Source organism: Gymnoscopelus microlampas (assembly GCF_963454915.1).
Source record: "Gymnoscopelus microlampas genome assembly, chromosome: 2".
In the NCBI taxonomy this organism is placed as follows: domain Eukaryota; kingdom Metazoa; phylum Chordata; class Actinopteri; order Myctophiformes; family Myctophidae; genus Gymnoscopelus; species Gymnoscopelus microlampas.
In genome coordinates this window covers 44046778-44059961 of record NC_139939.1, presented here as the reverse complement: position 1 = coordinate 44059961, position 13184 = coordinate 44046778, and the positions used below count along the sequence as shown (strand labels likewise).

General features: G+C 41.6%; 1 protein-coding gene across 3 annotated transcripts in view; it reads left to right on the top strand.

The window, feature by feature from the left end:
* The window catches only part of septin9b (septin 9b), a 93704-nt gene that overhangs the window by 64700 nt on the left and 15820 nt on the right, over positions 1 to 13184 (top strand). For all 3 annotated transcript variants that reach the window (XM_084068448.1, XM_084068450.1, XM_084068449.1), the window contains 3 exons: positions 7176 to 7304; positions 8103 to 8184; positions 9131 to 9268. In XM_084068448.1, coding sequence (XP_083924574.1) covers positions 7176 to 7304; positions 8103 to 8184; positions 9131 to 9268 — 349 coding nt within the window. The remainder of the gene's footprint in view (positions 1 to 7175; positions 7305 to 8102; positions 8185 to 9130; positions 9269 to 13184) is intronic.

Below are 13184 nucleotides of genomic sequence, written 5' to 3'. Positions count from 1 at the left end.
CTTTTTTTTTTTTACTTGGTCTGCTCTTTTTTCCTTTTACACCTACACCTTTTTGCCAAAAATAGCCGATCTACAAGCCCACAACGCCTCGCGCTGCGAGGCGTTGTGGGCTTGTAGATCGGCTATTAGATCGGCTGTTCCCCTAAGAAAAGGGATGCTATAGGGTTCAAGTGGTTGATGAGAAGAAAAAAAACATACCACACAAAGATTTGACGGACCCCCTGTAGTAACTCTGAGGACCCCCTAGGGGTCCCGGACCCCCTGTTGAAGACCCCTGGTCTAACCAATTGCGTCCAGAGCCATTATTTTGAAAGAAAATCCTCATAGAAGCACCAGACTCATATCCACACAGTGATATAGTCTGGCTACACGAGGCTATACACTTTGGCCCATCAAGAATGTTAATCTTGCCAAGTTTGAAAAAGTCTATCGACAAATATGCTGTTTAGACACTACCGTGTGAAAAATAAAAAACCTGACGGTCGTTGATGTGGATGGATGTCCACATACTGTACATGAAAACACAGACACAACTTGGTGTTTTTTTTTTAGGTTTTTTATTATTCAAGTATTTGTATTGAATTTTTCAAAAAGTTATACACGCATAGAAACACATAATAAACAGCTACAAAACATCACAGACACTAGTACTCAACACAAGATGAAACGGGTACACAAACATACCATCCAATTTCTGATCGACCAAAAATGAAAGGAGATTTTAGTACAATACATTGGCATAGAAAGAGGTATTAATATTACACATTTAAAGTCAATAAGAAAAAAAGAGAAGAAGAAATAAATAAATACAAAATAAAAAAAGAATCAGACACAACTTTGCATTTTTTTTTTATTGCTGTCTCTTCAGAAAATAAATCTGATCATGTGGATCTCGGGGTCCACATGGGAACAGCGTGGGATCTCAGACTTCATATATTTGTGACATATGACTCCAAATTTGGGCAAAGTTTCTTCCCTTATAAAATTAGAATTGGATATTTCAAAAAGTATAAAACATATGTACTTTTGTGACCTGAAAGTTGGTGTTAATTCTGTAGGTTTGGCGGTTTGCGAGATTTATTAGCTCTGCGAGCGCACACACACACACACTTATTCTTTCATTTTTATTTCTCTCCATCTTCTGAACTGCATAATAACTAGTTACTTATTATTAGTCTGTAACTATAATTAGTATGTGTGTTTGCACACCCGTTAACATACATACTCAAGCGTTATGCTGAGAACCAACCAGTATAGTGCCTCCTTAATGAGGAGCCCTCTTTTATGTCCCCAAGATCCTACACACACACACACACACACACACACACACACACACACACACACACACACACACACACACACACACACACACACACACACACACACACACACAGATAACACGGTCATCAGGCTAATAGGCTGATGAGCTTTGACTCGCACTTATGAGGACGGCATCAGGACACTGGCAATTAGTGTCACCACCAATGCTCAGAATCTGCACAAATACACACGGTACACAGTACTTTCTTCCAGTGGTGTAAAGCAACTAAGTACATTTACTTAAGTACTGTACTTAAGTACAATTTTGAGGTATTTTGACTTAACTTGAGTATTTCCAATTAACAATACTTTTACTTCTACTCCACTACATCTCAGAGACAAATATTGTACTTTTACTCCACTACAATTATTTGACCATAATTTGTAGAACTTACTTTGTAGATTTTGAGTATTGTTCCAAAACATTAACCACTTCATTAACCACTTAAGCCCTATATACATTTCGGCCATTTGAAAATAGCCGATCTACTGTACAAGCTCACAATGCGTCGCGATGTGACGCATTTTGAGCTTGTAGGTCTGCTTTTATACATTTGAAAACTTGAAATGGGACATTCTGCATAATGAGTACTTTAACTTTTGGTACTTTAAAGACATTTTGATGCCAATACTTTTGTTCTTTTACTCAAGTACATTTTGAATTCCTGACTTTTACTTGTATTAAACAGAGTATTTCTTTATTGCAGTATTGATACTTTTACTTAAGTAAAACAATTGAGTACTTTTTCACAACTCTAGACACTGGCAATTAGTGCCACCACCAAGTCTGCATGCCCATTCAAGCATGCATGTCCACACACACACACACACACACACACACACACACACACACACACACACACACACACACACACACGATGCTCAGAATCTGCAGAAATACACATGATACACAGTACTTTCTTCAGATCCCTGAGTGACATAAAGTCAAACGTACTGAGCGACTGGTTCCTTTGCCACACACTGAGATGGAATTCACTGCACGAAGGCTCTGCTGAAAGACCCTAGCAACATCTCCATTAAGACACCAAGCCTGTGTGTTTATGTTTGGGTCACGGCACCATGGCGGTAGTTAGTGGTACCGTTAGAATGCAGTCAGTTTGATTTCATTGCCCCGCGGAGACAGTGTTTCAGTACACACACAGCTACGCTTGTAGATGGCATGTCAGCACGGCTCTAAAGAGAGCAGTGGTGGAAAGTAACTAAGTACATTTACTCAAGTACTGTACTTTATGTACAACATTTGAGGAATCTTTTACTTTACTGGAGTGTTTTCAATTTGCAGTGCATTTTACTTCTACTCCACTACATCTCAGAGGCTAATATTGTGCTTTTTGCTCCACTATAATTATTTGAAAACTTAAGTCACTTTGTAGATTTTTATTATTATTTCAAAAACTGCATTAACCACTTAACCCCATACTTAGACTATTTGAAAATAGCAGATCTACAAGCTCAGACGCGTTGTGAGCTTGTAGATCGACTATTTTCAAAAGATTTTTAAACATTTTGAAATGGGACATTTTGTATAATGAGTACTTTTACTTTTGGTACTTTAAGTACATTTTGATGCCGATTAATGTTGTACTTTTGTAACAAAAGAGTATTTTTGCATTGCAGTATTGATACTTTTACTTAAGTAAAACATTTGAGTACTTTTTCCACCACTGAAAGAGAGATTCCACAGCTTGACAAACCAGAGTTACATAATGGCTGGCATCGTACGAGACACAAGAGTCTTGATTTATGGATCTAGGTTAAAGGCAAGTTTGTTGTGAACTGGAGGATGAGAGTGTGTATACAGAGAGACTCTTTCCAGAGCGCTGACGGTGCAGGATTTCTTTTGTGAATGTTTATAGTGTAGTGTAATGGTGGAAATAGTACTGGAATGAAACCATAGCATTTGGCACTTGGCCTTGTTGCTCTGACTCCCATGTCAGTCACCTTTGCCGTCTGTTAACTGTGTCGTACTTTGTATTAAAGGGATAGTTAACCCATAAAGTTACTTTTTTTCTATCGATTAGTCACCCCATGGACACTTGAATTCATGGATATTTTCTTGTTTTTGTCGCATTCCCAACACAATAATTTGATGACCATTGGACCGGTAGGAGACACAAAGGAGACTCTTTGTGTCTCCTACTCCTACCGGAACCGCTGCCGGTCATCAAATTATTGGCTTAAATTAAAAACAAAAAAATATCCATGAGTTCAAGATTCCATGGGGTGACTAATCGATAGGAAAAAAAGTCTTTTTGGGGGTGAACTATCCCTTTAACATGTGACCATTTGTATTACTGGAAGACCTGGAAGACAGGTGGGGCCTCTATGGTGAGGATGATGGTACACTGATATGCTAATGCTATGTTGTGCAACAACATTCATGCATAGACTAGAGTCGGGTATGTGACACACACACACACACACACACACACACACACACACACACACACACACACACACACACACACACACACACACACACACACACACACACTACAGTGGATCATAAAAAAGAAGAGTGCATTCACTGTACAGTTAATAATGTAATCTGTAATTCTGTAAACTGTACTTTTTATTTAATATAGCCTGGGCTGAAATAAGTTGGCCTTTAGATCTTGTACTGTTGACTTGCTAATTCATAGCCAAGTTGCCAACGTTGGCGCAAAATCTGTGAAAAAAATCTAGCATTTACTGTATATTATGTATTATTCATAGATTCTTAAATTAGCCATAACTTCCTAGTTGGAGTTTGAATTTGTTTTTCATTTCCCTGAACAGGCATGACTAGCAACCGTTATCTAGCAGTTATCCCTGTTTAGCATGATCATATCAAACTCATAAAAAATGTAAGGTGGGCCCGGACGGTTCGCGTAACCGTCTGGGCACCTAGGCTGGTAATTTTAGCTTTGCTGCGTGTCACCCCCATCTCTATCCCCATTTCCTGTCTGTTTACTGTTCCTATCAATAAAAGGCAGAAAAAGCCCCAAAAAATATCTTTATATAAAAATATCTTTATATAAAAATATCGTGGCCCTGGCACTATACGAAGCTGTTGCTAATACATTGTTAAAGAGGCAGTTTTTTTTACTGTACTGTCTGTTAAAAAGCTGTATTTCTGTGGACACACCCAGCAGCTCACCCACAATTCCAGTTTTGGACCTTAGGGCTGCTCACTTGCAGTTTCAAATAGAAATGTTGTCCGATGACGGAATTGCATGGCCTGTTTTAGTTTTAATTACTCTGTGTGTTAAAAAAGCTGTATTTCTTTGGACACACCCAGCAGCTCACCTACACTTCCAGGTTGGGACCTTAGGGCCGCTCACTTGCAGTTTCAAGTAGAAATGTCCGATGACCAAATTGCATGGTCAAATTGACTGGTACCGATATTATACATACTGTATATGTTGTAACTGTGATTCTGGGTGCAGATGCAGACTTCTAAAAACAGTGCAGTTACCAGTTACCTCATTCATTAGGCCCTTTTGAAAGCTTCCCCAGAAAACACTGATTGAATCTGCAACCTTCATCATCACAAAAAGGCTTTTTCAACTTCACATTCAAACACAATTCAACTCTGGCAGCGGGGGCGGGCATGTGCACAAGATGAGCATGAATGCGACGGTTTCACAGGACTACTCCACCTCCCTACCTGCCTACTTGCCTCACATTGAACATGAATTATGATGGATGCTTTATTTGTCCTTGCGGAAAATCATTTCGCACCAATTACTAGGCATGTCAATCTCTCCCTGTGTGAAAGGACCTTTAAGGTGCATTCACAATGGTCGTGTCACACATTGCTTTGAGTCACCTTTATACATCAGGTCGATCGGATCAGTCTGTTTATATTTGCCTGTTTGCCAGAGAATCTTGCAGAAACCAGAAATAACAGAACACAGACGTCCTCGCACACTGTAGTCTAGCCCACCCGGTGTGGTTAGAGTAATGTCGACTCCATAGATGAACGAAAAACAGCAAAATTATAACATTTGTGGCACTGCCTTTTCAAATGTAATTTATGTACATTGTAGATTGTCTCTACAACAGGGGTCTTCAACAGGGGGTCCGGGACCCCTAGGGGGTCGTCAGAGTTACTACAGGGGGTCCGCCAAATCTTTGTGTGATATGATTTTTTTTTTACATTAACCACTTGAACCCTAGCATCCCTTTGCTGAGGAGAACTTAAGCCAAAAATAGCAGATCTACAAGCTCACAACGCCTCGCGCTGCGAGGCGTTGTGAGCTTGTAGATCGGCTATTTTTGGCAAAGAGTTATAGGTGTAGAGCGAAAAAAGAGCAGCAAAAGTTTATTTGAAACACTTTTATACAATATAGAGGGGGGTCCCTGCTTCATCTCTCTCTCAGCTCGGGGGTCCTTGGCCTGAAAACGTTGAAGACCCCTGCTCTACAATGTACAATATGTGTAATTGTGTCCATTCCTGAAAAGTAAAGGTTTTTTTTGGCTATGAAAAGCATGGTTTCAGGACTCTTGACTTGCTCAGACAGAGGAGACGGTCACACAGCCAAGTCCTGACAACATTCACATAATATGTGGAAAATATGTGGAAAAGCAGCTGTGAGAGGTCCCTTGTGGTCTCTCCTCCATCACATGCATTAGCTTAATCCCTGCCCCTGGCCAGCTGACCTCCTGACCTCCACCACACGGCCTGGGCAGAGGGCAGCCTGGGTGTGTGTGAGAGAGAGAGAGAGAGAGAGAGAGAGAGAGAGAGAGAGAGATATTGAAGTGTGTGTGTGTGTGTGTGTGTGTGTGTGTGTGTGTGTGTGTGTGTGTGTGTGTGTGTGTGTGTGTGTGTGTGTGTGTGTGTGTGTGTGTGTGTGTGTGTGTGTGTGTGTGTGTGTGTGTGTGTGTGTGTGTGTGTGTGTGTGTGTGTGTGTGTGTGTGTGAGAGAGATATAGAGATGAAGGCAGCCCTGGGTGGCATAATGAAGCTGGCAGCTTGGCACTGCTCCACATGCTCCCTGTCAGAACAGCTGATGGATAGCCACAGGGGAAAGGGAGATGGGGGGGGGGGAGGGGGGAGTCATTTGGGGCTGGGGTGGAGGAATGGTACAGAACGGAGAGGAGACAAACAAAGAGGCTTGTAAGGTGTGTGTGTGTGTGTGTGTGGGCGCACGCGCAGGTTTGTGTGTGGTCTGTACATCTGCCCTTTGTGGCTCCCCACAGCAGGCAGATTTGACCTACATATGTTGTCAGGTCACATGCACTTACACACATACAAATCCAGAAGATCCTAATGGATTTGTGTTTCCCAACCTGGGGTCCGGGCACACGTTTGGGGGGGGGGGGACCCCCAGTATCAAAGATCATAAGTGAGTCCTTGTATGTTTTGGAGGTAGTGCAACATTTTAAACATGTTGCACAAAATTATAACTTGCTTGTATCCACTGTCTGCCCTGTTTATTCTCAGTGTGATAACAAAACAAAAGAAATGAAGAAAATTGGCTATGAATTAACTATTTTGGGCATGTCATTATTGTCACATTTATTTATTTTGTATTCAAAAATGTAGCTTGGTTATTTTCATCATACAAGAAGTACATACTGTAGGGATTAAATGGTTAATATGTCTGAAAAACAAGTGTGTGCACATGCGTGCATGCAAATATGTGTGTGGGGTCTCAGCTTTTGTCAGATGTGAGAAGGGGGGGGACTCTGCAAGGAAAAAATATTGTCTTTTAACTGTTTTGTGTGTGTGTGTGTGTGTGTGTGTGTGTGTGTGTGTGTGTGTGTGTGTGTGTGTGTGTGTGTGTGTGTGTGTGTGTGTGTGTGTGTGTGTGTGTGTGTGTGTGTTTGTGCTTGTGTTTTCCTGAGCAGGTCAAAGTGGCCTGGGGAAGTCGACTCTGGTGAACACCCTATTCAAGTCCAAAGTGAGCCGGAAGTCGTTCCAAACGGATGCTGAGGAGAGGATTCCAAAGACCATCGAGATCAAGTCTATCAGTCACGGTTGGCCTAAATGCATATTCACACAATGAAATGAAATCCTTAACTCTCAGCTAATTTAAGTCTGAGTTAAATTAACAAGATAATCAAACTATCTTCTGTAAATACAGCATGTTTTAATGGTGTGTGTGTGTGATACCAATCATACTTCTCCTGCATGGCACGTATACAGTATGATTTAATGGCCAGCAACAATTATGAAAATATTGGAAGCCCCAGGACTAGAAATCCTTTCATTATGCACAGTTAAAATCCTGAGTGTTAATTTAACTCCCTTGCTTGGATCGACCTTACTTTTGGAGTTAAATGAACACTCAGGATTTTATTGAGTGGAGCCTCACTGAAATGCACAAACAAGACGGGGTCTAATAATAGCGGCGTCGCTTCTCTGGCATGTTGATGACATGAGTCTTACCCCAAATATGTAGGGACAGTGTATCTGAGATTAAGAATTCACTAAATGTGAAACGCATTCAAACAAAAATGTATAATCACATTCACAAAATGTGCGAAATATTCAGAGATTGACTTTCTTGGCTTAGTTCAGCGTTCACAAGAAATGAGGCGCTGATCGTGGTTTGCAAGATTAGCTGTGGATGGATGGGTGGACACACACACACACACACACACACACACACACACACACACACACACACACACACACACTCTTGAGGGACATGCAAACATACTGTACGCACAGATGAAGACACTTCTAGATGGCTCGCCCCTTAGGCACCACCCCTAAGTAAGAACTATTATAGCTAAATAAATGCTTTGTTCTGTCCATTTATTTCTGTCTAGACATTGAAGAGAAAGGTGTACGAATGAAGCTAAGAGTTATCGATACTCCCGGCTTTGGGGACCAGATCAACAATGAGAACTGGTGAGTTATAATAGATGTCGTCATTTAATCAAGCATGCCAATTGTTGTTTATAAATTGGTTACAGAATTCAGAGTCCCATTATTTATTCTACACAATGTTAATAATGGTTAAGCCCCGCCTCCCCTTTCACAACTTCATTCAGACCTGGAAGTATGAGATAGCAAGGCAAACCTCAGGGGTGTGTGTGTGTGTGTGTGTGTGTGTGTGTGTGTGTGTGTGTGTGTGTGTGTGTGTGTGTGTGTGTGTGTGTGTGTGTGTGTGTGTGTGTGTGTGTGTGTGTGTGTGTGTGTGTGTGTGTGTGTGTGTGTGTGTGTGTGTGTGTGTGTGTGTGTGTGTGTGTGTGTGTGTGTGTGTGCGCGCGCGCGCAACAAAACAAATATTTCATCGGTTTTTAGACCTTGGTGCAGTTTAGTTTGGTAAAGTTTAGTTTTTTTACGTTTTGGCAGAAAACAGGAAAAAACGCTCCAATTTCAGCTACAGTAAAAAGATTAAAATGGCTCCCCAATTCTTTTCAGGAAAATGATGGATTTTGACAAGAAAATTACAATCTTGTGTAAATTCACAGCACTGCCCGGCCCCAACGTTTGATAGAATGAAAAACGAATGGGGCTCCAGTGTAGGTTACTAGCCCAAAATGTCCTAATGGTTCTATGGTGGAACAATAATTTCCAAACGGATAACTCATAAATAACACATCTATCTATTCTTGTTGTTTTGAAGATGTTTTGAAGGCGACTGTACTAATGTTTTTGACAATACATAGGACCACAATGGAAACAAGTCCCCAGTACATGTTTTGTGTTATCCTTTTTAGCCCAACTGTACCTCCGTGCTGTTAACATTTTTGTCTAATAAAGTATTCAATGACTCAATCAATCAATTAAAAACAAGTACCTATGTTATTAGTGAATAACTTTCCCCCCATGTGTCCTCTCTGTCTGGCAGCTGGCAGCCAATCATGAAGTTCATCAATGACCAGTATGAGGAGTACCTTCAGGAGGAGATTAACATCAACAGGAAGAAGAGGATCCCAGACTCCAGGGTTCACTGCTGCATATATTTTATACCACCCACTGGACACTGGTGGGTTAACACACACACGCACACACACACACACACACACACAGACACACAGACACACACACACACACACACACACACACAGGCTCATGTACTGTACACAGATTCATGGAAAACACGTTGACAAACTCCTGGTGTAAATCCATGCAGAAAGCGCGCTGGGCAAGACCTAGCCGGGTAGCCGCTTGAGTGTCTAAACGGTTGTGATGTGTCGTTCATGACCGATTCGTTCAAAAGAACTAGTTAATTTGCCGTGAACGTGAATGAGCTCGTTCACTTTCTGAAACGGTTACGTTCACGCGCAACGTAAAAAAGAAACGCTCCCGCGATGGTGTTTTACACACATTGTAAAACATACATTAACCACTTTAGCCCTATTTTATACCGAGGCTATTTGGAAATAGCAAAGCGTTGTGAGCTTGTAGACCGGCTATTTTCAAATATGTTAGTACTTTTACTTTTGGTACTAAGTATATTTTGATGCCAATACTTTTACTCAAGTACATTTTGAACACTAGAAAATAGCGCTACTGAGCGAGAACGTGAACGAATCATTTGAACGAATCATTGCCGTGAACGTGAACGAAATCGTTCGTTCACTGAAATGAACCTTTTTTCCCACCACTACTAAACGGAAGTACCGGAATTTGGCGGAAGTACCGCCCAAGGAAATGACGTTGACGCTTTACAAATCTTTTTCCGTGAATGAAACGACGGTTATGATTGGTCAAAAAATATCTAGTTTCCGGGGGAAATATGTACAAACAGAAGTCCCGCCCCTATAGACACACTCTGCATTAGGTCGTGTGACCAGGCTGGGAACGAGGCTATGCAGAAAGTTGTATACTGTAGATACACAGACACACATGAGTTTCGCTCGCTCGCTCGCTCTCTCTCTCTCTCTCTCTCTCTCTTTTTCTTTCTTTTCTCTTATTTCGTACACAGCTTACATCATTCCTGCAGTTTCTCCCACAGACATGGACTGTGTCAACTGGGAATCTCCCTTGACCCATTGTCTGTCTTGAGCTCGTTAACCACTTCCCTCTCCATCTATCTGTCTTTTTTTTCCATCCCCCTCTCATGCTGTCTTTTTTCGACCGCATGTGGAACCCATCCTGTCCTCTGAGACACTGAGGTATCACTTTAAGAGTCAGGTTTCACATGAGAAAGCAGCCTTTTCTCTTCATGCCGTTCCCTCGGCTTGGGAACACTGATCTATTGTATAGTCGAGGTAAGAGGCAGATATTAGGTCTGATACTGAACAGGAGGTATTAAAAAGTATACAGCACAACTGCCTTTTCATTTCATAGTTTATAGTACTCGCCCAATTCAACTATTAGTTTAACTACATTTAGCAGGTGCTTACTGGTACAGGTAGTTCAAATAAATTCAAATTTGCAAAGATCAAGTATTGAAATCACTTTTAAGTACTAGTTAACTACTAGACTATTAGACTATTATTTGAAGATCCGGATCTGTGGATCCAGGCCGGGTTTTCTTCTTAATAAAAATAGCAAAATCAACAGGAAGTTAACATTTTTATTAAACAAAAACAGTACTGGATTGTGTGATGTTCTATACTGTCTGAATCAACTTTGTTTGCGTTCCTTTATGTGGTAAAAGAGCTGTTTTACCGCACGATGTAAGTCAATAGGAGCATATTTTGAATTACTCACAACGAAAACCTCTACCAAAGTGGTCTTGCCCTTTTAATAAATGACCACTCTTATCATCCACTTTCATCATCCTGACCACTGTGAAGCCACACTCCAAATAATGACACTCACATTGTGTAGGCCTACTGCACAGTCCATTGATGAACGCTAACAAATCATTGTGGCCAAGGGGCCAGCTTCTGAGTTGTAAATTGAGTCTACAGTATATAGGAAATGACAGTTCATATGAATGGCCGGTAGTCTCGCTGTTTCTACAACTAGTCGCAACTCCTTGCAACAAAACAGTTTTAAGGCCAGTTCACACCAATGTAACTCCTTGCAACTGCCATTGGGGATAATGGCTGCAAGTAGTTGCATGTTGCAAGGAGTTGCATTGGTGTGGACTGGCCTTTGTGGTTTTAGCTCTTGCTCATTCTACTTTCCTATTTGTCTCATCTGTTTAAGAAAGTAGGTAGCTAATATATTGCCCTTTTACCATAGCGCTAGGTATACTGTACTCTTAGTTGCTTGTTTTAGAAGAGAATGCACCTAAAACCTCTGGTGATTAGTAGTTTTCTTGCCTACCTATGCTGAAATGCACTTATTGTAAGTCGCTTTGGATAAAAGCGTCTGCTAAATGACTGTAATGTAATGTAACACGTTTTTCTAAGTAGCTTGAAGGCCAGATCGCACCAATGCAACTACTGTAGTCGCAACTCCTTGCAACAAAACGGTTTTAAGGCCAGTTCACACCAATGCAACTCCTTGCAACTGCCATTGGGATAATGGTTGCAAGTAGTTGCATGTTGCAAGGAGTTGCATTGATGTGGACGGGCCTTTTTAGTTTTGGTTCAGCCGTAGTTCAACTGTTTCCAGTGTTTAGTAATTTGTTGCTCTGAAAACAACTAGCTTTCCCCAACAACACTGCTCTCCTCACGTCAACAGTACCCTCTCAACCATCACTACATTACAGATGTAATTGTCCAGTAGAGATGCAAGATGCATTTCATGGTTGCAAGGAATAATGGCATATTATAGAACACTGGATAATATTGCATTGGAAACGTTTATTTAACCATGGGCTGGCAAACCAGAACAGACCACTGACAAGTTTCTGGTCTGGTCCCACATGACAGGAGTTGGCTACCAGTACATTTTAATTGGCCTGAATTGAAGGGCCTAGCAGAAAAAGGAAAAGTTCAGCCCTTGGTTGTAATGGATACCGAAAGAGAATGAGATCAATAGATTAGATGCAACAATGTCTGCATAAGATTTGTTTGAATAACAACGAAATAACAAAGTCTTTTGGGGGAAATGAGGATTGTCTGTCAACACGTGCTCGTGCCCTCGTGCACCGTACCTCGACATTGTGCATGTCTCTCTTTAAACACCCCCAGGTGGAGGCGATTTAGCTCATTTTCATTTTTTTGCTCAGGCACCCTTACCTAATGCCTATATAATATAAACCACACTGCTGCTGCTGTTTTCTCATGAGTGATTAGGGTCATTTTCTCCAAGATGAATCTGTAATTTGTCACATTTATCAGTGATGAGGGCTGTGTCCTTACATGCACTGTAAGGACAAGACGGATAGACTTACACACAGCAAAGTTGTACTTTGTACATGTGTCTGCACATGTACGCAACCACAGTCCGCGTGCTTATGGATAGAAGTTTCGAGAGGTTCTGAATATACAGTAGATGTACAGACGCACACACTCACTCACTCACTCACTCGACAACAAATGGCTCCTTGCACTTGTATGCATCATCGGGTCATATTTCGCCTCGACCAGTAACTCAACAGTTGTCCACTTCAGCATTCCAACGCAGGGCATTCGGGGGACGAGCGGTGGCGTGTGTGTGTGTGTGTGTGTGTGTGTGTGTGTGTGTGTGTGTGTGTGTGTGTGTGTGTGTGTGTGTGTGTGTGTGTGTGTGTGTGTGTGTGTGTGTGTGTGTGTGTGTGTGTGTGTGTGTGTGTGTGTGTGTGTGTGTGAGCGAGCATGTCCCACTGTTTGACAGACCCCCTCATCATCTCCTCATATCACTGCAGCTGTTTCTTTAGAGTCGTGTGGGTGGGGGGGTCAGAGGTGAAAAAGCTGTGTGAATGCATCTGTATGGTTGGTAGTGGGGGGGGGTGCACATAGTCTTGATGAGAGCCCTGTGGTTTATTCAGTTCACTTCATTAATTTTGACCAAGCGCTGTGTCACATAATATGATCCAAACCTCTCTCTGCCCTCTCTCCCTGCCAAAGGGTTCTGCT